The sequence below is a fragment of the Apodemus sylvaticus genome, chromosome 1 (assembly GCF_947179515.1).
Source record: "Apodemus sylvaticus chromosome 1, mApoSyl1.1, whole genome shotgun sequence".
In the NCBI taxonomy this organism is placed as follows: domain Eukaryota; kingdom Metazoa; phylum Chordata; class Mammalia; order Rodentia; family Muridae; genus Apodemus; species Apodemus sylvaticus.
In genome coordinates this window covers 116,150,410-116,174,925 of record NC_067472.1, presented here as the reverse complement: position 1 = coordinate 116,174,925, position 24,516 = coordinate 116,150,410, and the positions used below count along the sequence as shown (strand labels likewise).

General features: G+C 39.0%; 1 protein-coding gene across 17 annotated transcripts in view; it reads left to right on the top strand.

Annotated features, from left to right (window-relative positions):
• Picalm (phosphatidylinositol binding clathrin assembly protein) overlaps positions 1 to 11,692 on the top strand; it is a 78,515-nt gene extending 66,823 nt beyond the window's left edge. For 16 of the 17 annotated variants that reach the window (XM_052159005.1, XM_052158999.1, XM_052158994.1 and 13 more), the window contains 3 exons: positions 51 to 155; positions 8,866 to 8,967; positions 10,343 to 11,692. In XM_052159005.1, coding sequence (XP_052014965.1) covers positions 51 to 155; positions 8,866 to 8,958 — 198 coding nt within the window. In that variant the 3' untranslated portion in view covers positions 8,959 to 8,967; positions 10,343 to 11,692. The remainder of the gene's footprint in view (positions 1 to 50; positions 156 to 8,865; positions 8,968 to 10,342) is intronic. The other variant, XM_052158917.1, reaches the window with a different exon arrangement.
• Positions 11,693 to 24,516: the final 12,824 nt, after the last annotated feature.

The following is a 24,516-nucleotide window of genomic DNA, read 5'->3' as shown; positions in this document are numbered from 1 at the left end:
TGAATATGTAAGCCAGAATTTCTTAACTTAATATTATTCTATTTTTTTAGCCTCCTCAGATGGGAAGTGTACCTGTAATGACACAGCCAACCTTAATATACAGCCAGCCTGTCATGAGGCCACCAAACCCCTTCGGCCCTGTATCAGGAGCACAGGTATTATTGATGTGCATAACTGTTGTAATATGCTGATTTGGAAGGGTTCTGTAACACTATCAATTTTTCTCATTCAAGAAAGATATCAAACTTTCCTATTTGTCATGGATATTACTTATTACTTGCTTTTTCTCTTCCTGGTGCAAGTACTTTTCCGGATATTAATTAATTGCAGAGAAGTGACAAGTAGATTATAGGTCTTATAGGTGGGAACTTCTCATAACTTCATGCTATGGCTGAGGAGCCATGTTTCTTTGTAATTATGGTAAAAGCAAACAAAAAAATAGGTAAGAACTATTAGAAAGGCCATGCTGATTTAGGTTCTTTAGAGGAGAGGCTTCTTTTATAAATGCATCTTATGATCTCTCTGTTCCTGATAGTTAGGCTAAATGTTCTTAATTTTATTCCTTTGGGGGGTGGGGATGGCACATCAGAGCAGTCTGGGTTTTGTTTCTTGTATGCTATTTGATAGGGCCCTTATGAAGTGCAGGGTAGCTACTCCTGTGTCGTTCTGCTCGTTACATATAATTGTTAACTCATACCTTGGTTTCCTAGATGGTTTTCAAAGTCAAACCGTTGATAGACTATAAATTTGAAAACAGAATATTCAGCAGTTAACTTGTATTTCTTTTCCATTTCCATACCTAGTAGGCTTACTAGGATATACAGTGTTATAAAGATAGTGTGTATTGAATTTGAATCTAGTCTCAATTTGATAGATAGCAATGAATAGGAGACCATTTCATATTTGATCTTTTTGGTTATTAACATCATTGATTTTAATGTTCTTATATATGCTAAACATAAGCTTTGCTGCTGAGCTGCATGCCAGCCGAGTCCCAGTCCTTGCTGTGTTGGTGCGTGTTCATCATTCGGTGCCTGTTAGAGATTTTCACTTGTTTATCATTCTTGAAGGGGAGTAATAAGGGCTTTGTTTTGTATCTAACATTTGTATTTTCACAGATGTTTGTCAAATATGCCGGGTCTTCATAGGCTTGGTGTTTTTGGTTTTGGCTTTTTGCTTTCTTTTCTTTTCTTTTCTTTTCTTTTCTTTTCTTTTCTTTTCTTTTCTTTTCTTTCTTTTTCTTTTTCTTTTTCTTTTTCTTTTCTTTCTTTCTTTCTTTCTTTCTTTCTTTCTTTCTTTCTTTCTTTCTTTCTTTCTTTCTTTCTTTCTTTCTTTCTTTCTTTCTTCATGAGTTTGTTAGTTAATTTGTTGAGAATGGAGTTTTATATCCTGTCTTAATTTGTACTTTTAATACACTTTCCTGATCTTTTATATAGTGTTCAATGATGAACAGTATTTTCTAAATTCATTGTTTGCCATATATAAGTATTATATTACTTAAGCAGGAAGACAGTTACCCTAGTATTAGTTTTCTTTTCAAAGTTGCTATGATAGGAAATAACTCTTTTAATGAGTATTTACATGATGATGATTTTAAAGGTTGTTGAAGCTTTTTGATGATGGCAAAGGTTGTTATGCTTGTTGTATTTTCCACTACTTTGTTTTAAAGCACAAAATTAAATGGCTGTTTTATTTAAAAAATAAGAATATTTTAAGACTTTTGTTGGTTCATTAACTAGGCTTCCTTTTTTTAATGGAGTACTGCTAGTTTTGTTTAAGGAGGATTTGTGTTTGCAGTGGACATTTTAAAGCAAGTTGGACATCAGCTAAGTGTCTGAAGGGAAACTGACGAGTGCGTTTACTACACTAAGTGTGGCACTGCTGCCTTCAGATACTGTGTTAGTCAAGTCCGGAAAGTTTGGGGCTTTAATGACTTCCTGTAGGAAACAGTGACACTTTGAGTCTTCATGTGTTTATTATTCATTTACTGGTGTCTTGGTTTCCTAGCAATCTTGAATGTTGATAGTGATAGTTCTCAGCTGATTTGTCTGGCAGAATCTTCATGAATAAGGCTGTTTGGATTCCCAGCAGTTCTTTATGTTCATTTATCTTTTGCTACTTATTATTTACTTTGAGGATTAGATTTAGTACCATAAATGAAAAATTGATTCTGTAGCCCTCATTATATACCAGTTAATCATATAAAAAATATTAGGAGTCTCATCTCTAACCTCTGTTGCTAACAAAACAAGTGCAGCAGAAGGCCTTACTTCCTAGTTTCTTTTTAAAATACTAAGTTTTTGTCCTATAGCCAGAAAACTTTAATAAAGCCTTGGGTAGCCACAAGTTTTACAGTGTCATCATAGTATATTCAGTAGCTCTGAGTGTATAGAAAGTGTGAGACTGCATACTACTATAGTGTGTGCTAGAAAAGTTTGTAATTTTACTTTTTTTCAAACCTTATTTTTAATGATGATTCTTAAATGCTTTTACTTCCCTTGTAGCCCACTACCCACCAGAGGTAGTGGGAAATAAAGGATATGGGGGAAGTGGACTTGTTTAGAAAGGTTCTTTGGAGCAACTCCTCTCTGTGTTGTCTGGAAATCAGCAGTTTAGTTCATAGGTCAGCAGCGGCAGCTTGATCCATTCACAAACACCTCACGGATACACCAGCAGTCTAGTTCGGGAGATTCAGGTCAGCAACAGCAGTGACATGACTTAGCAGACACAGCCAGGCCTCAGCCTAGGCTAGAGTCAGCAGGAGGGACCAGCAGGAACACCAGGGGTTCTGTGCTTGCCTCTCTCAAGGAAACGAAGATCAGCTAAGACGCGAGACCCTCAAGCATTGCACAGCTAACTGTACCAGCAAGTCAAGCTCTGTCTCTGTCATTCTATATCCCTCCAAACATCATGTGTCCTGTGTGTGCCTTGCCTCAGCATGGGTCTCACATGCATCCAATCAGCTTGAGTCCGCCAATCCCGACACATGGATCTTAATGTTGTTAGCAAAGAATCCTTCATTACATGTTCTTTCACATGTTTACTTTAGCAGAACATCTCCCTCCTGTGTTTGCTTCAATGAAATGTTCCTTCAGGAGTCTGTCTTAGTCTTTCACCTGTATTCATTTTAATGAAACAGTCTTTTATATGTTTGCCCCAGCAAAATACCATCCAACTGATTTTCCAAAGAATGCTTAAGTTACCACTTCAAAAGTTCCTTTTAAAGTTTCATAATCTCATTTAAAAATGTATTGTCTTATGTTTATTTTGCCTGCATGTCTATGTACTATGTTCCGTCCTGGTGCTCACAAAGGCCCAAAGAGGGTATCAGATGCCTTGGAACTAGAGTTACACAGGTGTGAGACACCATGTAACCTAGGTCCTCAGGGAGAACAGCAAGAGCTCCTAACCATTGAGTAATCACTTTAGCTCTGATATCATTTAAACTTCTTTCTGTAAGTTAAATATCATGATAGAATTGAGTTGAAATAAATAGGAATTTAAATTTAAGAACCAAAAAAGTAACAACTCAGAGCCCACAATATGTGCATTAGAGTCTGTTAGTTTCCAAGGGCAGTAGTAAGTAACAAAATATGGCAAGCTTTGTGGATTAATACAGCAACAGATTATTTATGTTCCAGAGGCTGGAATTGTGAAGCCGTCCTCATGGTGTCCTCTAGAGAGGCTGTGTCTTTGCCACTTGCTTCTCAGAGGCAACCAAAGAATGGGACTATCTTTAATAGAAACCTAGTGGCCTACAGTACAGTGTGTGTGTGTTTCCATGCTATTGAATAGATTGGATGTGCTGCTAGTGATCTGGCTGTTGCTCTAAACACACTGAAACAACTTCCAGTTTGTGAGACCGAACTTTTGAGGCTGTTTCTCTGGGATACTGCAACAGTTCTGTCTGTTATCTCTAAATATTTTTTAATGACATCAGCTTTAGGAGAATTTGTTTTATTAGTGTTACTATATAAAACACACAGGTTGAGTAATGTACAGTGAATTGAAATGTGTTTCAGTGGGAAATGCAATATCAAACTGTCAGCATGTAGCTAAAGCTTTATTGGTGCTTCATAATATAGTAGCAGAGCAGAGACCGTGAACACATAACCTGAGGGAAACCTGTTCCTATAATAATGAATGAATGTACTACTGTGTGTGTGAGAGAGAGTGTGTGTGTGTGTGTGTGTGTGTGAGAGAGAGAGAGAGAGAGAGAGAGAGAGAGAGAGAGAGACGGAGTGGATGTAACTATTAGTATCAGAATGTAGAACTCTTAAACTCCAATTACTTGAACTAGACAAATGATGTTTTATAGGGCAATGGGTTCATTATTACAGAACTGGATTTGCCTCATGCTGTGTGTTCATGGTTCCCCCTCCCACACACACACATACAGCAACAGTTAAAGAGAGAGAGACAAGAGAGAGGGGGGGGGGCAGGCGTCATACACTGAAATAGTAGCAAACCACATACCTTTCATATTTCTTTAGGTTGAATTAATATATTTCTACACTAATAAACATTAGGTATAAAAATAAATTTAAGCTGTTCAATTTTAAAATTAGAGAAGTTCTGACTTTCTCTTATCTGAATTCAGAGGCCATTCTATACAAAAGATTTTATCAACAAAAACATTTTAATACATTTGAGAATGGTCATAATATGTAAGTCCCTGGTGATAAATGAATAAGAGGTAAAATAATGTTACCTTCACCTGAGGAGCCTCAGGAACCATTTGGAAGCACAAGTGAATAATGAGTGGTAAAGTGAGCCTCTCTAAGAGAGATCATGGCTCAGACATAACTGACAACCAAGAGCTACACAGATGCAGGGGCTCATACGTGAATGTTTGCTCATCGGTGCTAGTAGTGAGTGAACTCATTTGAATTACTGATTTGTGCCAGGCAGAATGCAGTGTTTACAGCCACTCAACCTTTACGACTGCCATACACATGGATTACAGGTAAAGAAAGGGCTTAAGTGTTCCAAACCCCAGATCATAAATGAGGCTAAATTCAGTTCAGTTTGTCTTTCTGTAAATCTCTGATGAGTGAGTCATTTCAGGCCAAGAAGCAAGGCCCAGTTTTCTCTTGAGTTCCTGTCTTTCATTTTATAGAAAAGTCAAAGGGTCTATAGAATTGACTCTTACAATCCAGTCTTTCGAGTTACTGGAGAATGTAAATGTAGGGATATAAGAAGTGTTTCCTTAGTTATATGAATCTATATTTTTGTTGTTATTGTTTTCGTTTTATTTTTGAGAAGGGGTCTCACAATAGCCTACTCTAAGAGTTTATATCTATGCCCGTATTTGACCCTAAACTTCTTACCTTCTTGCTTCTAACCTTGATTACAGCCTAGTGATGCTGAGCCCAGATCCCTCTAAGAACTTTGAAAGTTATTTGTAGATTCTGAGACAGAGTTCCACTAAGTGTCTGCCTGACCTGGAGATTAGGATTCATGCGACTCTGGTTTACAAGCTAGCCCCTCAGCTTCTCATGGACCGGTGGAGCCTGGCGCCTGAGCTGCTGCTGTTTTCTTGTTCTAACCTGCAGGGGGGGGGGGTTGGTAGTAAACAAGAATAAGGAAGCAACCATTTTTATTTTATGAAGTTTAATTTGTCAACTTCTTGAAGTATATTATGAAGTGCATTTTTAAATATTTGTTTGTCTTTTGTTAATTTGTGATTTCACTACTCCGTCTCTACTGAGCGCTCTATAACCAAAACAGGCAAAAATGAACCAGACAACTCTGCTGTAAAAAAAGAGCTTTCTGGAATTTTGATTGTTTTCTCATTTTCGCATGTATTTGTACTAAAGTGCATTGTATGTATGCATGCATGGGGATGGTCGTGTGCTGGGCAGGTGTGTAGGAAGGCAGAGGGTAACTCGTGGGCAGCCTTGTAACATTGGCGCTCTTTTCACCTCTGCGCATTCTGGGGTCAGCATGCCTTCCAGGCTGGGAGCAGTGCTCTCCACTGCGGACGGAGGGCCGTCTCACTGCTCCTTTTTCCACATTGATTAGTTGATAGAAGAATGTCAGTTCAGAGTTACCATCAGCGATTGCTTGTAAATTTTAGTAGTTTTATACACATGGTGTTCTTTGCAGTGGTTCACTTTCTTGTTTTTGTTTTTGTTTTTTTTTTAAAATATGTCTGTGTTGGAGCAATAAGGAGGTAACTTTAATTATGAAATAAATCACTTTGATTTCAACTGATTTGATGCATGACTGTATTAACTTTTAGTACTGGAACCTCAAGATAGAGAATGTTACTGGAAATGTGGATTAAGGCATTTTCTGTTGTAATTTTGTTTGTTACACATTTCTGTAATGGTATATTTGTAATAGTTATAATTATTTTATACCAGTTTGTAAATTTGATTTTATGATGAATCTTTTTATGATGATTGAGGGTTTTTAAAATTCCTTTTCTTCTAATATATTAACTTGGCATTTTTGGTGTTCCTGGTCTATTTTAAGCTAGGTTCTTTAATTTACTCAAAAAAAAAAAGAAGATAAAAGAGCATCAGATCAACACTTTATCTCAGGTGATGTCTTCAGACTTGAAATCATGCTGCATCTCAACCCCCTTGAGTGTCCTTGCCCCGCCATCCCTTTTCTTCCTGCTTTCTTTGAGCAGTAGTTTGGCAAATGACCTGTTCTTGTCCTTCCTGTCCCCCCTCCATCTGACTGCCTTCCCACCAGGTCAGGCTTGCTTTGTGCTTTGTTCTTGTGGTGAGAAGGGTTGGGAATAGGTGCATATGACCACTGGGCAGCCTGGCCCTGGAGTAGCACAGCAGCCAGACCATGCTGGGACGTGGGTTTGCCTGTTTCAGCAGGATGATGCTAAGAAACACAGTTTAGAGATACACTGCTACTGAGTTTTGGTTTTTGACTGGTGGCCTCAAACATTTAGTTTTACTGAGTATACATATAAGACGGCTGTGTGTACTTTTTAACACTTTAAAAATCTAGAATGAGTTTTATGTAAGACAGTACTTTTTTCCCAAGGTAGATTGACCCCTTTCAACGTGGTGTGTAAACTCTAGGGCTTCTGGCTGGCAGCATGCTCATGTTTTGAGAATGATAGTGTCTCTTTTGTGTTCTTCGAGGACATTTTCTTCTGATGCTATCAGGTCTTCAAACTGCTACCCACATATTAAAATATGAATTAAGGACACATTTTAATATGGGGCCCTCGTAAAAAAGTGTCATTTAGATACAGCATACAGTGAGCAGGTTTGTTTGTAAATGAAGGTAAGAGGAAAGGAAATATGAAGGCTTGCCCGTGCATCTCGGTGATTAATGAGTATTTGGAATCCTTTCCTTTGGAACAGTCATGCTCCTGACCTCAGGAAGGAGGTTAGAGCATCTTTCCAGTTAGGTTTTGATTATCTCTTCCCTTGGAGTGGCAAGTATTGGAACTGCCAGGATAGACACATTGCCCTGTCCTCCTCTGTGCAGCTGCATGTGCAAGTCCATTATCCTTCTGCCATCTCTTCTTATTCTCTTTGAGCATATTTCTAAAACAGTATATGGATTAGGAAAACTCTTGGTGACCAGAATAACAAAAGATGATTTTCAGATTTGTAAGTTGGTTATAATGCCCCTAATAGCAAATTGCTTATACTGGTGAGATAATACTTCTTGAGACCTGTTGCCTAATCATTCTTTATGGTGCTTTTCTTTAAAACAAAATAAAACAGAAGCTAAGAAGCAAATATAAAAGCAAAACTTAAAAAGAGATGAAATAGTCAGGCTATAGTGACACACGCCTTTAATCCCAGAACTTGGGAGGCAGAGGCAAGCAAATCTCTTGAGTCTGAGGCCAACCTGGTGTACAGAGTGAGTTCAGAGTGAGGGCAGCACAGAATAACCCTGTTTTTAAAAAACCAGGGCGGGGTGGGGCTGTAATTTTTAAACCAGCAAAGAGATTTTTATTTTGTGACTTCAAATTATTCATTTGGGAATATGAATTGAAGTTGTTTTACTTAATCAATTTTAACTTAAAACTTAGCTAATTATCCCTAAATAGAGTTCTTTTCATAATAACCCTGTGATTGCAAAGTCTATGATCCTACAGTGAGGGAAAAACAGGATAAAACTTTTTTTTCAAACTAAAATAGATCAGCTTGGTGAAACACTTAGACATGTGCACAAGTAACATCTTAATTGTTCAGAAAAACTGTCTTGTCTTTGGTAGTAACGATAGTGTACTTGGTGCAGTGGTCAACTTCATCTTCAAATTAAAAGAAGGAGCAAATTCTGAAAGTCAGATGAACGTATTCAGACTGGAAACAAAGCAGAGACCTTACCTGTTTCCTTTATTCAGAGATGTCCTTGATTAGTTCTGTCGGATGGGCCCCTGCTTCAGGATAGAGCCCTGAGGGCAGGACTTTGTGCCCAGTGGGAAGAAGGCAGGAAGGAATATTGCGTTTGGAAATGTGGGATCTGAACAGAAGTCGGTTTGGACTGACTGGACAGATGTCTGGAAACAGGAAACCAGCTTCGTTTTTTTGTTTTTGTTTTTTCCAAATCACACAATTATGCATCCTTTCTCCTGTCCTCCCCTTCTCCTCCCTTATGCTAAAAGTCTTGAGTTAGGTCAGTTTATAACAACTTTTATGGATAAAAGACTTTCATTTCATGTTTCAGAGGCATGCATTTGTTTTCTGGAAAACCATGCCATTGGATATCTTTTAACTTGACATGCAATAGCATTTTTTTTTAATTCCATTTTCTACAAAGGCTACTTTTATATTTACTAAAGATGACAAAACACCTCTTCCTTCATTACACTTTCTGCTCTCATGTTCTGTCATTCTGAGATCTTTTTCTTCCCTGTCTCTGTCTTCTTTCCCCCAGCTGTCGGCAGCATCCAGCCCCTCAAGGCACAGTCCTCACAGAGCTGCAGGAAAGGACCCCTTTGCAGAGCTCTCTCTGGAGGACTTCTTATAAGTCACTTAGGTATTGCTGCGTGTGGGGGCGATGGGGATGTGGATACTTGACCAAAGCTTGAATACCAGCACTGAATACCATGCACCGTTCTCCTCTGCTTACTTAAAGGAGTCTGCATTCCCTCTGTACCTAAGCTGCCTCCTCCTCTTCTGTTCTTTACATGGAGAATAAAAATAGTTGAGATAGGACAGACAAAAGAAGAAACCACCTGTGGAACATAGCTTTAACATAGTTAAAATGAGTGAGATCAGGGGACTATCTTAACACAAGCATCTACTGCTCACAGCCACTGGATGTGGTCAAATAGCGCCCTTAAAAATAAGGTGTTTGGTCATTCTTAAAAGAATTGTAGAGAATGTCCCACTTTTGCATCTTGTTTAGATGTAGCTTTAGTTTTAGTATAACAGCTATGGCTCATGATAAAAATTCATTTATGCCATTTCTTTAAAGATTTGAATTTTATGTGTTCCCTTTGTTCAAGATAGTAACTTAAAATTTTTTTTTTGTTTTTTTTTTTGTTTTTTTTGTTTGTTTGATTTGGTTTTTTTTTTTTGCTTTGGTTCAGTTTGGTTTGGGGTGTTTGTTTGTTTGTTTGTTTTGTTTTTGAGACAGGGATTCTGTAGTAATGACTGTCCTAGAACTCATTCTGTAGATCAGGCTAGCCTCAAATCCACAACTTGTTTTTTACTTAAGGGCAAGTGAATACTTAAACCCTTTGACTACAAGGATATGATCCACACCACTTTGATCTTCTGGAAGATAGTTTAATTTGTTCTTGATGCCCCGGGCCCAGGGTACATTTACCATCTAGATCTTTGGCAGTTTGACTTTTATTTGGCAGGTCCATCCACCTCAGATTTAGCTGCCTCAGGTTAAGCAGTTGAAGAGAAATGAGCGAGGCATTTTTTTTGAGTGAACAGTGATTCCTGACTGAAAGGTTTCTTTATAAATACCTCAGATTTTTCATTGTATTAGCAAAGAGTTGAATCAGTGCAATGTTACTTTTTAATTTATTGTCTAATTATGTATCTTGGAAGTAATTTACATTTTGCTTTCTTAAATAAGTTACATAGGACATTTGTGCTTATGGGTAAATATTTTTAACTTAGAGAAAAAGAGTTTATTGGTCTTATTCCCTCATCTTCACTATTTCTTGCTTTTTAGTAACTAGGAAGATAATTAGAGTACCTACAATATGCCTCACTGATTGAGTTCCGGCACATTGGAAGTTGGTGGTACTTTTTTTTTTTGCCATCAGAGTCTGTCATAAGCATGTTATCTCTAGGCTGGTTGAATGGTGAAGGCATAGTGTTTTTTTATCTGTGAGAATATGTCATATAATGCTGTGAATTAGCTAATTTATACTATGACTTTCTTTTTCCAGATACAGTTTATGTAACTAGATGGAAGAGAATGGAATTACTCCAAGAATACAAATGCACAGGTGGCAACTCCTTACTTCCAGCAAAGTCCAAACTGCTGTCTCTGAAACTCTTCCTCCATTAGAGCGCTCCAGTAATCCATGAAGGCCCACAGCAGGATGGGACTAGTTTATAGGAGAGCGTTGTCGATACCATTTATAAAGCCAAGAATTGCCATGATTTAAGACTAAGATCTGTCTTTTTGGTGACTAACACTTCAGTTCTTTCAACTCCTATTAATACCCATAATCAGTAACCTACCAAGAAAAGCCCGTACTTGGAAAGTGTGGAGTTTGTGTTTGGAAAAGCTGCCTGAAGAGAAGAGTTGTGTCCTTTACCATATTCAACAGGACTCATTGGGGGATCAAAATCATAATTTTAAATTATGCATTATATTTCTTTTCTCCACTCCTCACAAATATAGAAACCATAATTGAAGTTAACTTTTCTTTTTAAAAAAATTATATTCAGTTTGCAGTAGACATTCCTTAAGTATTTGTATTTATTTATGATTATCAATTTTACATAACATTAATATTATCAAACCTTAAGAAAGTGAGTTTGGATGTTCACAGTATGTTTGATTTCTATCCACAAGAATGAATCTGATTCAGAATGCTTTTCAGCTGACATACAGAGCACTAAATACTTTAAGGCAAATCCATAGGTCTGAATCTCTTAAGAATTCTCAGTCTCTATGGGATGTAGGGACGCATTATAAATGCATTAATTCTTATAGTCAATCCTGTGCCTAGGATTTTGCAAGGGAACAGTTCACTGACTAGGAAAAGCACTACACTTAAAATTCAGCATTAGTGCATTGGGAAGGATCTTTACTGCTTTGTGCTTGGCATGTCATTATTTTCCATTTGACATTAGGGCCTTTCCAAATGAATGTGAGGAATTGCTTTCACTTCAAGACTTTCCTTCTTTTCAGTAAAACTTTAGGAGATGTTATGGGGAAAGGGAGGGGGACTGAAATCCTTGAACTTTTTATTTGGCGTGTGCCATGTTATGATCATGTACCTTTTAAATAAGGGGAGATAGTATCTTTAAAGTCAATGTCTAGCCAAGAGTTTAGTTAATGAAGAATTAAACTGCACTGTTGATCGGTGCTTTCTGTAAATACATCTTAACGCTTGGGTTGAGAGGGGCCTTAAGAAGGACAGTTCATTGTAGGAAAGCAATTCTGTACATGAGTTAAGCATACTTGTTGCATTGTCTCTGCAGATTCTATTTTTGTTTACAATATTAAAATGTATGTTAGCAAATGGGTGGATTTTCAAATAAAATGCAGCTTCCACAAAACATAATGGTGTTCTGGTTTGAGGTTCATTCTCCTTTTCCTTTCATTTTTTTAAATTATCTGTATCATCATTTTTTTGCTAATTAAATTACACCCAGATTATATCTACTGGTCAAATAAAATGTAAAATTTGTTTTATTTAAACATACAAAAAGAATAATGTTTGAATTCTTGTTACCATCTGGACTCACTTAGAACATTATTACACTTGTTCACTTTCTTTCTGATCGGATGCCTTCAGTCAGGTAAGTTAAGAGAGAAAGGACTCTTCAGGGCATAAGATTGTGTTTGCTAAAGAATATTTGTATCATATAGTGTAATGAATAATAACCAGCATCAGAGTGTATCAAAGAGAGATTAAAAGCTGTATATTGCTAAGTGTTTGTTATGGTATTGAAAAAATCAAAAATCATACAGTCTTTAGCCAATGTGTTTTTGTTAATGACTAACTGATTTTCAAATTTCGCTATTATTAAAATGTTTCCATATGAACTGAGAAATTGTGTTTTAAGAATCCTTAAAATAGTAAATCTTGATTTGTCTCGGTATTTTTGAATGGGTATTTTAAGGTATGTAACTTATTCTTTCATGACCTTATTTTAGTAGTATGTGCATATGAAGTGCTTTATAACTATCTCCATTTTAATGTTTAAATGCTTTTGGGCTTTGCTGGGTAAGAATTGCTCACATTCGGTGTTTGTCAGGGTGTTAAATTAGCAAGTAGAAGAGGTGGCTAAATAGTGGTATGGTTCACTGGCTTGCTGTCACTAATTCAGATCTGAAATGGTCATCATAGCCCTTCAGGCTAGACTGTTGGCCACTCTTGACGCCCTGATGAACTTCTGTGAATCACATTTCTTGCGTCTTTCCCTGATGTCCGACAGAGTTGATAGGAATATAAAATATAAATATATGATAACAATCAAAATACAATGAGCAAAGAAAATCAACTGTTCGAATTCCCATATCAGTTGCCTTACTTTTTTAAGACATTATGACAAGGACTGCTTATAAAAGAAGTTGATTAGGGACTAACAGTTTCAGAGGGTTAGATGACCTTCACGGCAGGGAGCGTGACAGCACACACGCATGGTGCTGGAGTAGCAGCTGAGAGGTTGTGTCTTGACCCAAAAGCAGAAAGAACACAACTGGGAATGGTGTGGGCTTTTGAAACCTCAAAGCCCACCCCAGTGATGCACCCCCTCTAGCAAGGCCATGCCTCCCAATCTTTGCTGAGCAGTTCATGTATGCAAATACTGGGGCCATTGTCATTCAATGACCACATCACTTTATAAAATCTATGCATTCCCCACATAGTTTACTACTTAGCAAGTTGGTAGTAGTTGTGGTAGAGAGCAACTATACCTGTTTGAAATTATTTTCTAAATGTATGGTTTTGATTGTACAAAGGACATCATTTACCACTGACTGAAATTTTGTATCTATGCTTTATGTTGATAATCTTCAACCTCTTCATAGACCATAACTATAGGTTTTATACTACATTGCCAAAAATTATATGAACTTCCTTATAGGACATTTCTCCTTTTTTGTGTATAGTATTTTGCCTACAAGTAAGTCCATGTATTAGGTGCATGCATGGTATCCACATAAGCCAAAGGAGGACATGAATTCCACAGGAAATGAAATTAACAGGTGGGTGTAAGCCACCATGTAAATGCTAAGAATTGAACCTGGATGGATCCTCTGGAAGAGCAGCCAGCACTATTAACTGCTGAGCTGTTTCCCCAGCCTCCTCAGGCATTTCTTTGAGGATAGATATGACTATCTTGATGAGTAAGTAAGCTGACTGTAGACAGAGAATGTGCAGTTAGAACACATTGTAGGGAAATTGTTTCCCTAATGATTAATGGTAAGCTCAGATTCAAATTAAGTTCTCTACCGACTGTATATAGTTATCAATTTTAGTGCTAGTAACCAAACCCAGGGCTTTCCTCTCAGCTTCATCCCAATCACAAGAGCTAACTTTAAAGTTGGTTTTGAAATACTTTTGAGATTTAACTTGGGTACCAATTCTGGCCATAATGAGCCAGCTCCACTCAGGGACACTGCTTGGCTTCCTCCAGACTGAGACACTGGGGATGTTCTGTGCTCTATTCACCTGGACTTAGGGTGTCCTCAAAGTTCATTTCCTCCTTCCAAGAATATGACATGGGAGCATCAAGCACACCACACTGACCCTGCAGTGCAGCCAAGTGTCTGTCTTGACACCAAATATTCATTTCTGATTATTTTTGTCATGAACCTCAAAGCCCTTAGTTCCATTAAATTACTTGAGTGGTTTTAGGAGCTGAAAAAAAAGTTGCAATAGAATAGACTAGGGGTCCTAAGAAAACCACCTCTGAGGTAGAATAGGTAGCGGAAGAATAACTGGACCCTTGATGGTATTCATAATGATGGTCACTGGGAGCTAATCTTTCGTAAGTCCTGTTGATGACTACCCTGATGTCAGGTAAGTTTGCCTATTTTGTAGAATTCAATTAAGTTAATACTGTGTTTTATTTAAATATAAACTCAACTGGTTGGACTTTTTGTTTTTGATGCTGTGTCTCACTAAATAGTCCAGGTTTCCCTCAGTCTCTTAGAGATCTTCGTGCCTCTGCCTCTTGAGCATTGGAAATACAGACACATACATACCATCCCACTCTACCGTCACTTGAGTTTTAACCTTGAACAGGACTTAATGCTGTGTCTCTGGGCCTTTTCATGACCACTGTATAGTATGTTGGTATATGAAATTATTAACTAGGATTTTGTGGGGAGTGGACAGTATAAGATCATAAGAAGGCAAAGCTCATCAAGAGATAGTTGTTGACTTGGCCCTACTGGCAGCAAAGCCAAGTCTCCACGGATCTAAGAGATTTGCCAAAGATCTAATGTGTGGGGATAACCTGGGGACTCCAGGCATTTGAGCTCAAGAGTAGTGCAAACAAAGCATTTCTTGTTTTTATTATTAAAACAAGCAAAATGAGGTAACCTTTGTAGTTAGTGTAAGCAAATAAAAGTGGAGAGAAATATACCTGGTATTATGATGTCTTACTATATTTGATCATGTGAAAGACCTTATTACTTTTCCTACAGAGACCATGTGACCATGCCAGCATCCTTCAAGTCCCTGCTTTCCAGGGTTATCAGTTTATTTAGTTCTCCCTAGAAGGCCACCTTGTGGTAAATCATTCTGTACTCTGCCCCACCCATAGGTCACAGTAACTTCACACTGTATAGCTGGATCTTGAGGTAGATGGATTCCTATCTTCCTGAAGAGACCCCACACTGATTCCCACCACACTGACCACAAGTTTGCATTCCCAGAGGTGATAGATGAGTGTTCCCTTTACTCTGTATCCTTGCCAGCATGAGCTGTCACTTCTATTGTTTGTAGCCATTCTGGCAGGTGTTTTGATTTGCATTTTCCTGATGACTAAGAATGTTGAACATTTCTTTAAGTGTTTATTAGCCATTTGAGCTTCTACTTTAGTTAGATTTGTACCCCATTTTCTAATTGGGTTGTTTTCTTGCTAACTAATATTTTGGGTCCTTTGTATATTTGCCTCAGACTTTTTGTTAATTGCGAGGTTAGAATATTTATTTCAATGTGCTGTAGAGATAGGCCAGCAGTTACAAGCACATACTGCTCTGCAGAAGAGTTGAGTTCAGGAGTCAGTTTGGTTCCTAGCACCCTTGTTGGAATCTCATAACTGACTAGATTTCCAGGAGAATCTGATGCCCTCTTCTATCCTCTGTGAGCTCCTACATTCATGTATGCATACCTGCAATAGATAAACATAGACATAATAAAAAACCTTTTCATACAATATATTTTGATCATGTTTTTCTCCTCCCTCAACTCCTCCCATATCTTTCCCTCTTCCCTTAGCCACCCAACTTCTCACTTTAAGTTGTCTGTCACTTAAAAAAAGAAAGAAAAAGAAAACAAGAAACAAACAAACAAACAAAAAAAAATCCACAAAGAACAAAAATGAAAATCAGGTAACAAAGTATTTTTGCTTGATAATTTCTTACCTAAAAGTAGCTTGTCCTGAGGTGGACTCAGGTATTTGGTTAGGTCTAGCTTGTAGATCCTATGACTTCCCTGCTGGACTCCAGTGTATCTGTGTAGGATATTGCTTTTCAAATGTTTGATCTTTTCCACCTTTCTCAAGTCTCAATTCTTGGTCTTCTATTCAGGATAACCCATTTTCTATCCCTCGGTAGAGTTCTGGGATTATCTGTTTCATTGTATTTCTCTGTTTTGTTCTACGTTGCTGTTCCTGGGAGGGAACTCTATTATCTCCATTTATTGTAAGAGGAAGTGAGAAAAATTAGAAATTGATAAAAATATTTTTTTGCTTTGTTTCACATTGCTTTGCAAGTCTAAATTTCAAAATATGGGAAAGAGTGCAAAATAATATTCATGGTGGCTGAGATTATCAAAGGAACACTTCAGTGTTAGTATAAGGAATGGCCAAACCAAGGAGTCCCATTAAAGCACCACCATTAGTCAGGGGGTACATAGAACCAAAGAATGAGCCCTCAGGACTGAAGGAGAACCAAGGGAGAGGCATTAAGGACTTCACTGGAACAGGGAATGGTCATGAGTGAAGTGTAGGTCACCCACTGTTGAGTCTGCCATTTGATCGTTAGCTCTACAGCAGAGGCAGAAGTCGTATTTCTCACATTTGAGAAAGGAAAACATGGAGGTACACTTAGCTGGAAACCAAGTGAGGTCAGAGACAACCTGTTAAAGAGTGTACAGGCTGCCTAATGAAGTTTCCAATGAAGTAGAGCCACGTGTCATTGACCTATTAAGCTTACCATGTGCTCTCCAAGTGCCAGTACTTAGTTGTAGGGATGAGAGTTAAAGCTGGTAACGTACCATCGCCGTGAGTGAGATGTCACTCAATCGAAGGGATGCAGCTACCAGCTGAGCATGGTGGCATTTGGATGGGGAAAGGGGTGAGGTGGGGAGAGCAGTGCTTCCACATGGACACAAGCAGAGGAAGGCAAACATCTGAAGGGGTTTGTGGTTGTCTCTTTGGACAAGCAGCAAGGTTGCCAGTGAAGCCAGTGCACCATGAGCTGCAGGAGCTCAGTGGATGCTGCAGTATGATGGACCGTGGCTTAAGCTGGCAGAGACTTGGATTTCTTCCTGAGCTGGGGAAAAAAAACCTAGAAATGCTGGATATTACTATGAAATTTTGTTAAAAGGATTGGTTGCTCAAGTAGAGGGAGAAAAAAAAGACATATATAAGCCAGTTAAAAGACCATTGTACTAGTGAGAGAAATACACCTAGGGTTTAGATGGATGATTAGTTTTGCCTGGGGAGAAGATGCAGCAAATGGGAGAAGGGCAAATAAAATCTGGAAGATGCATCTACAGGGCAGTGTGGTGGAATCCCTGTCTCGTGGAGAACAGTCCTTTTCAAAGTCTCTCCTGAGAACGCATTTCTTTTCTTTTTTAAGATTTATGTATATGAGTATACCATTGCTTCTGGTGTGTCTTCAGACACCCCAGAAGAGGGCATTAGATCCCATTGCAGATGGTTGTGAGCCACCATGTGGTTGCTGGGAATTAAACTCAGGACCTCTGGAAGAGCACTCAGTGCTCTTAACCACTGAGCCATCTCTCCAGCCCAAGAATTCATTTCTTGATGAGCCAGTGAAATGTAACAGTCGTGGTGGACTCCACAGTCCTAGGACTTCAGTTTCTTAATCTATAAGTGAGGCACAATAGTGCCTTCCTCATAAGAGTGTTGTATTTACTGAGTTAATAAGTAAAAAGCATTTATAATAGCCTGGCACATGATAAAGCTTCTATATCTAGCTTATTCCTACAGTGGCGCGGTACAGCATAGAGGCTAGACCCATCTGGAAGAAAACTGCCTAGTTTTCCTAACTTTAGAAAGTGGCTAAAGTTGCCCATAGCCTATTTTAGTTCTAGCTCCTACCTCAGGGTTCTGAAATACAGGTGAGAAGGGCGAAGGGCCTGCCTACGAATCTTTCAGTGCTTGCTGCTATTCGCATTTCTTCAGCCTTAAAGTTCAGCCCTCGGCATGTCCATTCAGCTCTGCCGTTTCCAAAGCATCACATCGAACCTTCTGACTGCACGTGCTCCTGTGAAAGCTGAGTCCTTGGGATTCTGAGGCTGTAGGGTTTTTTGTGTGGTTGGTTGTTGGGTTGGTTTTGTTGGGGTTTTTTGTTTGTTTCTTCATTGCTGGGAATGGAACTTAGAGCCTTGTACTCGACAGGTAAGGGCTCTAACCATTTAGCTCCAATCCTAATATATTTTAGCGAGCTTTAAAATAACATTTGGGGGGGGGGTGCGCTGGGGATATAGCCCAGTGGTAGAGATCTTTCCAAGCATGCACAAGGCCCTGGGTTCCATAGCCAGTAACATTTCAGCCTCTATATTTGGACTTATTTCTTCAACAGAAAACAACAGTGATGAGTTGAACAAGAGATTCATTTTCATCTGTGACACTTGACTGGCACTCTGAGCTTTGCTCCCACAAGAGTGCTCTGTGTGCATTGTTTACGGTGATTGTTTGCATGCATGGTCCTTAAGGTGCGTGTGTGCCTGAATCTGCCTCTCCTTCCTTCGCTCTGCTTTCCCTGTCTAAACCAGCTAAACGAACAGATTCTTATAGAACAGGGCATAGAATAGAGACAGGGTTTCTCTGTATAGCCCTGGCTGCTCTGGAACTCACTCTGTAGACCACCAGGCTGGCCTCGAACTTAGAAATCATGAAGTTCTATTCTGATAAATGTCTTTAAAATCATATCCCATAGTATAGCTTCCATTTTATAAATAAAGTTAGTGTTAGCATGGAAATATTTTAGTGAAAAAATACAGTTTTTAAATGAGGAAAATTAATGTTTCCATTTCTGTGAAGAGACCAAGACCAACCCAACTCTTATAACAGAAAACATTTAATTGGGGCTGTCTTACAGGTTCAAAGGTTTAGTCCATTGTCATCATAGTGGGAGGCATGGCAGCCTTCAGTAGACATGGTGCTGGAGGAGCAGAGAGTTTTACATCTTGATCCAAAGGCAGTCAGGCAGAGACTGATTCCACACTGGGCAGAACTTGAGAATAGGAGACCTCCAAGCCCACCTACACAGTGCACTTCCTCCAACAAGGCAACACCTACTCCAACAAAGTCACACCTCCTAATAGTGCCACCCTCTGTGGCCAAGCATTGAAACACATTGGATCCATACCTGTTCAAGCCACCACAACAAACATACAGTACTAAGCCAAATAAATATTATATGCTGTGTTAAAAATGTGTATCTCAGGGGCTGTAGAGATGGGTCAGTGGTTAAGACCACTGGCTCCTCTTTTAAAGGGTCTGGGTTCAATTCCCAGCACCTACATGGCAGCTCATAGCTGTCTGTAATTCCTATTCCAGGAGTTCTGACACTTCTCACAGACACATATGCAGGCAGAACACCAATGTCTATAAAGTCCAAATAAATAATTAAATTTAAAAAGTGCATATATCTCTTTTTAAAACCAGATATTAGATCTAGCTCTATTCCACATTGACATTTTTATATAAGTAGTACCAAGGTTAAAGAACACTTTTCAAAAAATTGACTAAGAAAAAACTTCTGGTGTAAAAGTTTTAACCTTCACAGAGTATCACAGATACCAGGTTAAGTCTCCACTTTCTCTAGAACCTCAAATATGTCAACAGCCTTCCTCACTTTGGAGTCTTGAGGTAGAAGCAGTCTTACAGAGGGGGGTCTAGCATCGTTCCATTCCTTTTCTGTTAGAGGGAAATGTTGCAAAGGCTAGCACATTTTATAGCGGAGACTATACAAAAAGCGCTAGTCCTCCAAGACAAGGCTGGCAAGTTGACTGCAGGACTGAGAGCAGAGTGGATGAAGGTTGATCCCAAGATCCACGAAGAGTCTCAGTTCGCACTCACTGGGAAGCTCGCTTGTTACCCAGGATATCTGAACACATTTCTAGTCAAAGAGTATTTTTTTCTTTGAAAAGTATCGACTTTTTTAAAAGCATCTTTTTCATATTATATAGCACAGTAACCTAAAACTTACTAATTTAAAAAGTCACAGTTAAAAAAAAAGGCTTTTGGGGGAATTTAGTCATAGGAATGGGAACTGCAAAGGCTTAATCTAGTTAAAGTCACTAATATTTAGAAAGCTTCTATTGCTTGAGGGTGCCCTTTCTTGCCATTAATGCAAATATCTGTTTATTCCAAGAAAAATAACAGAGAACTGTTGTGTTGAGGTCTAGTGAAACCCACTAGGACCAGGGCGGACTGTTAACAAGCTAGCCTTTATTGCCTCAAAAATACCCTAGCTGGCTTCCCTGTGCCCTGAATTGCCCCAGTGTCTGACTTCAGAGAACAAAGGACACAGAAGGCTCTGCACATCCCGTCTCGTCTCTTGCACTCATTAACATTTAGGAACTAGTGTCCTCCTTGGGCTGGTAAACGTGAGCAGGTCCAGAGTGCAGCCTCTTGGGTCCACTAGGGCAGACTGGCCCCTTACACCAGTGCTGCCTGATGACTGACTCAGTCCTACTGACTATTCCTCAGTAGCAATGGGTGCAACCCCATCGTCACTACAGGCTGGTTTGTGCCTCCCCTTCTAGTAGCTAGGCCAAGATACTGTTCTTTGTTACCAGAAGAAGCCCAACGTTTTTTGGCTTGATTTCTAGAACATAAAATCATTGTAAAAAGGTAGTTATTTCAGCTGTGAGGTAAAGCTGGTCTGTGAAGTATAGCAAACTAGGTTTAAAACAGGTTCTGTAGCTGCCAGAGTCCAAATTTTAGCTAGTCTCAACAAACTGTTTTTAAAACTCTGTCTATGTCTTAATTTCTTCAAATCTTTATAACTCCTGGGCCAACAGAAGCGAGTTCTGAGCCCGAGGCTGAACCTGCCACCACTTGGTCTTCATTCCCCAAATCTGTAATGACAAAAGTGCAAACATCTGTGATTCTGAGAACTGAAATGTACATCAAAGCCATCAGATTCATGTGGATTGAAATCCTTTCCCAAACGTATCCTTAGTTGTGAAACTAGAACAATTCGGCTTAAACACAGGTATTAAGTGGGCACTCACCCACTTAATAGCTTGTCCTGTGTGCTATTATTTGGATGCTTTCTATTGCAGCAGACAATATCTAAGGTGACTCAACCTCTAACTGGGCCGGGAGATGATCTTTCCACCTGTTAACCCTCGCGCACAGTGTCAGAGTAGAAGGTGTGTACCAACCACAAAGGAACACTGCAGTGCATGAGGTACTCTGTGAGTTCAGTGGCCCAGTGATTTTACTGATGTGTGTAATGTAGCCTTCTAACAAAGCCATCACTGAAAAAATAAAAACCTACCATAGATTTGTTTTAGAGTCTCTCCTGTTCTAAAACTGAAGCACAGGAGATGATACCACCAGAAGGCAGAGGCAGATTCCAAACCATGCTTTTGGCACTGTTGGGCACTGACCTCTCCCCCTGCGAGTGCTAAGCAAGCTCTCTCCGCCGAGCTAGATCCACAAGGTGCTTTTCAGTCTGACATTTTGAAAGCACTTTGTTGTCTGTTTTCTTTGAAGTACACATTGTGAAGTTAAATCCAGAGCAATGAGCCACACCCTTGGCATGTTAGATCACATGCTCTGAACTTTCCCGACATGTGTGACAGAAATGGTGTTAAGGCAAATGTTTATCGACTTCTCCTTCCTGTTAGGACACAGCCTTGCTATGTTTCCAGTCACTGGACATAAGCCAGGCCTTAGGGAATGGGTTAGAACATGAGGGACAGTGTTTCCACAGGGTTTTGAATTATAAAATATGTGTGTACTTAACCTACCTTATTCTATATGATAAGTAAATGTTTAATAAACTTCACACACCCATGATAACCACCACTTAGTTCAAGATCTACAGAATGTTCATACCACGTGCATTCTAGGTAAACCCACTGCAAGGGTAACCACTCCTCCTGCTCCACCCAGAAGACATGCTGGCTTATGATTTTTTTCCTTGTAAGGGAATGTTGATACTTGTGTTGTAATAATATTGGCTTTGGAGAGTGAATAAGAATTTCCTTTCCCCTGGTGAGTTTGTGTATGGTTGGTGTAATTCCTTTCCAAAACTACTGAAACAGTTACCAGTGAAGTTATAGGGTTTGAAATATTTTGTATGTGCAAAACTTTCAAGTCAGACTCCATATCTCTAACAGATTTTCCAGAATCTTTGTTTATTCCTGATTTTTTTCCAAGATGATATTTAAGAAATGTTTTCATTTTATCAGTATTGTCAGATTTATTGGGAAGGTATTTTTCTTAGGTTTTTAATATCAACTACACTATCCATAGTGATATTTTATTTTTATGCATTTTCTTTCTTGGCTATTCAAAGAACGAACTTTGGCTTTCTGGAGTTTGCTTTTAATAGGCTTTTGCATTTTATTTTTTCTACTTCATATTTTGAGATCTTCCTCCCCTAATCTTAAAAAGGTAAAAACCTAGATTGCTGTTTTTTTTTTCTACCTTGTTGTGCTTTTTAATTAACGAGTTAAAACTTACACATTCCCCACAAACACTAAAGTTGCTTCAGGCACTTGATGGATGGCATATGGCTTGATTTCTAAGCCTTTCATCTACGCATGAAGAGAGTGTGTATTCTACAGCAGTTCAGCCTTCTATAGCCTTGGGGTTTTCATCTAATTGGCCCGTTATCACTTTATAGTACTTTTGTGTGTAAGGCTTGGTGGGTATGTGCACCGGTGTGTGGATGCATGTAGCAGTCAGAGGTCAGCCTTGGTGTTGTTCCTCAGATGTCTCACACCTAAGGTTTTGAGACATGATCTTGCCGTGTTCGTGCATCTGGCTGTCCAGGGAGCTCCAGGGCTCCACCTGTCTCCTCTATCCCAGTGCTAGGATTACAGTCATGTCCCATCATGCCCACCCTTTTAAGGTTGGTTCTGGGGATCAAACTGAGACCTGCATTTTATGGACTGAGCTATCTGCCTTGGTCTACCATTTACTGAGAAGTGTAGTAAGACCTTTATGTTTGTATCTCTTTGTTTTCTTCTTTTCATTATGATAAAATGCAAGATTTGCTTTTTTTAAAAAAAAAAAAAAAGTTTAATTACTTTAGATATTTTGAGACCATGCTGGCAAATCTAAGAATATTAAGTAATCTTGATGTTTTGGCCCATTATTATCAAATACTTTTTTTCAGTTCCTCTTGGTACTTACTACCTCATTTGATGTTAGGTCCTACTACCCTTATTTGCAGTGCATAAAAGTTTTGTATGGCTTGTTTAATGTCAACTTGGCACAAGCTAGGATCATCTGGAAGGAAGGAGTCTCATTGGAGGAAATGCCTCCATAAGATCCGGCTGTAGGGCACTTTCTTAATTAGTGATCAAGTTGGGAGGGCCCAGTCCATTATAGGTGGTTCCATCCCAGGCCTCGTAATCCTGGGTTGTGTAAGAAAACAGGCTAAACAAGTTAGTAAGCAGCACCTCTCCATGACCTCTGCAGTTCCTGCCTCCAGGTTACTGCCCTGCTTGAGTTCCTGTCCTGACTTCCTTCACTGATGGATTCCAATGTGGAAGAGTAAACTGAATAAACCTTTCCTCCTCAACTTGCTTTTGGTCATGGTGTTTCTTTACAGAAGTAGTAACCCTAACCAAGACACTTTATCAATTATTCTTTTGTTTTCAAAATGGTATTAGGTGTGAATGAAAAGGAAAGAGCGTTCCCAATGTCCTGCAAATCATAATGGGCAAGCACCACACAGTTTGGATCAGTGGTTCAAAATGCAGATATTTTTTTGCATCTAGATCCAATTTCATCTCCACTGGTTTTTGTTTTGTTTTATTTGTTTTGAGACGGTATTTCTCTATGTAGCCCTGGCTTCCCTGGAACTACTTAGAAGAGGATGGCCCCAAACTCACAGAGATTCACCCGCCTCAGCCTCCCAAGTGCTGGAGTTAAAAGCATGTTCTAGGCATCCCTGCTGTTTCTGAAATGATCCTTGAAAATAGGTCATCTTGTGAGAAACCTCTGTCCAGGTGCCCTTTGATGCAAAAAGCTGGTGGTTGAGTAATGTAGGCATTTTACAAATTCTTGTCAAATATACAATAAACCTTATATGTCCACACACACACATACACACACACACACACACACACACACACACATATATATATATATATATATATATCCTTCCATATATTATTATATAATCATACCATAAATATTTTGTATTCCTCATAAACCTTGTGCAGCACAGCGCCAGGTTGCCTATTAAATGACATTAGAACTTACTTTTATCCGTAATTGGGATTTCAGACATTTATCCTTCCTGTGCGGTATGGCAAGTGTCCCACCAAGGAGCTGGGCCTGCCGGTTCCCACTCTAGGCCTCATGCTTCTCATTCTCATACTGTGGAATCTACTACATCATGCTTCTGACTTCTCAGGAGGAGTCAAGAACATATCTATTTAAATAGATTACTTTTAAAAATAGACATGTTTGAGGCTGGAGAGATGGATCAGCGGTAAAGAGTACTTGCTGTTCTTCCAGAGGGCCAGAGTTCAGTTCCCAACACTGTTGCATTGGGTGTTGTGTGACTCACAGCTGCCTATAATTTGAGCTCCAAGGGGCTGGAGAGATGGCTCAGCCGTTAAAGGCTAGGCTCACAACCATAAAATTTGAGCTTCAGGGGATCTGATGTTCCCTTATGACCTCTGCAGGTATTTCAATCACATGTGCACACACACACACACACACACAAAAGAGATATAAGAATATATTTAAAAATGTACAC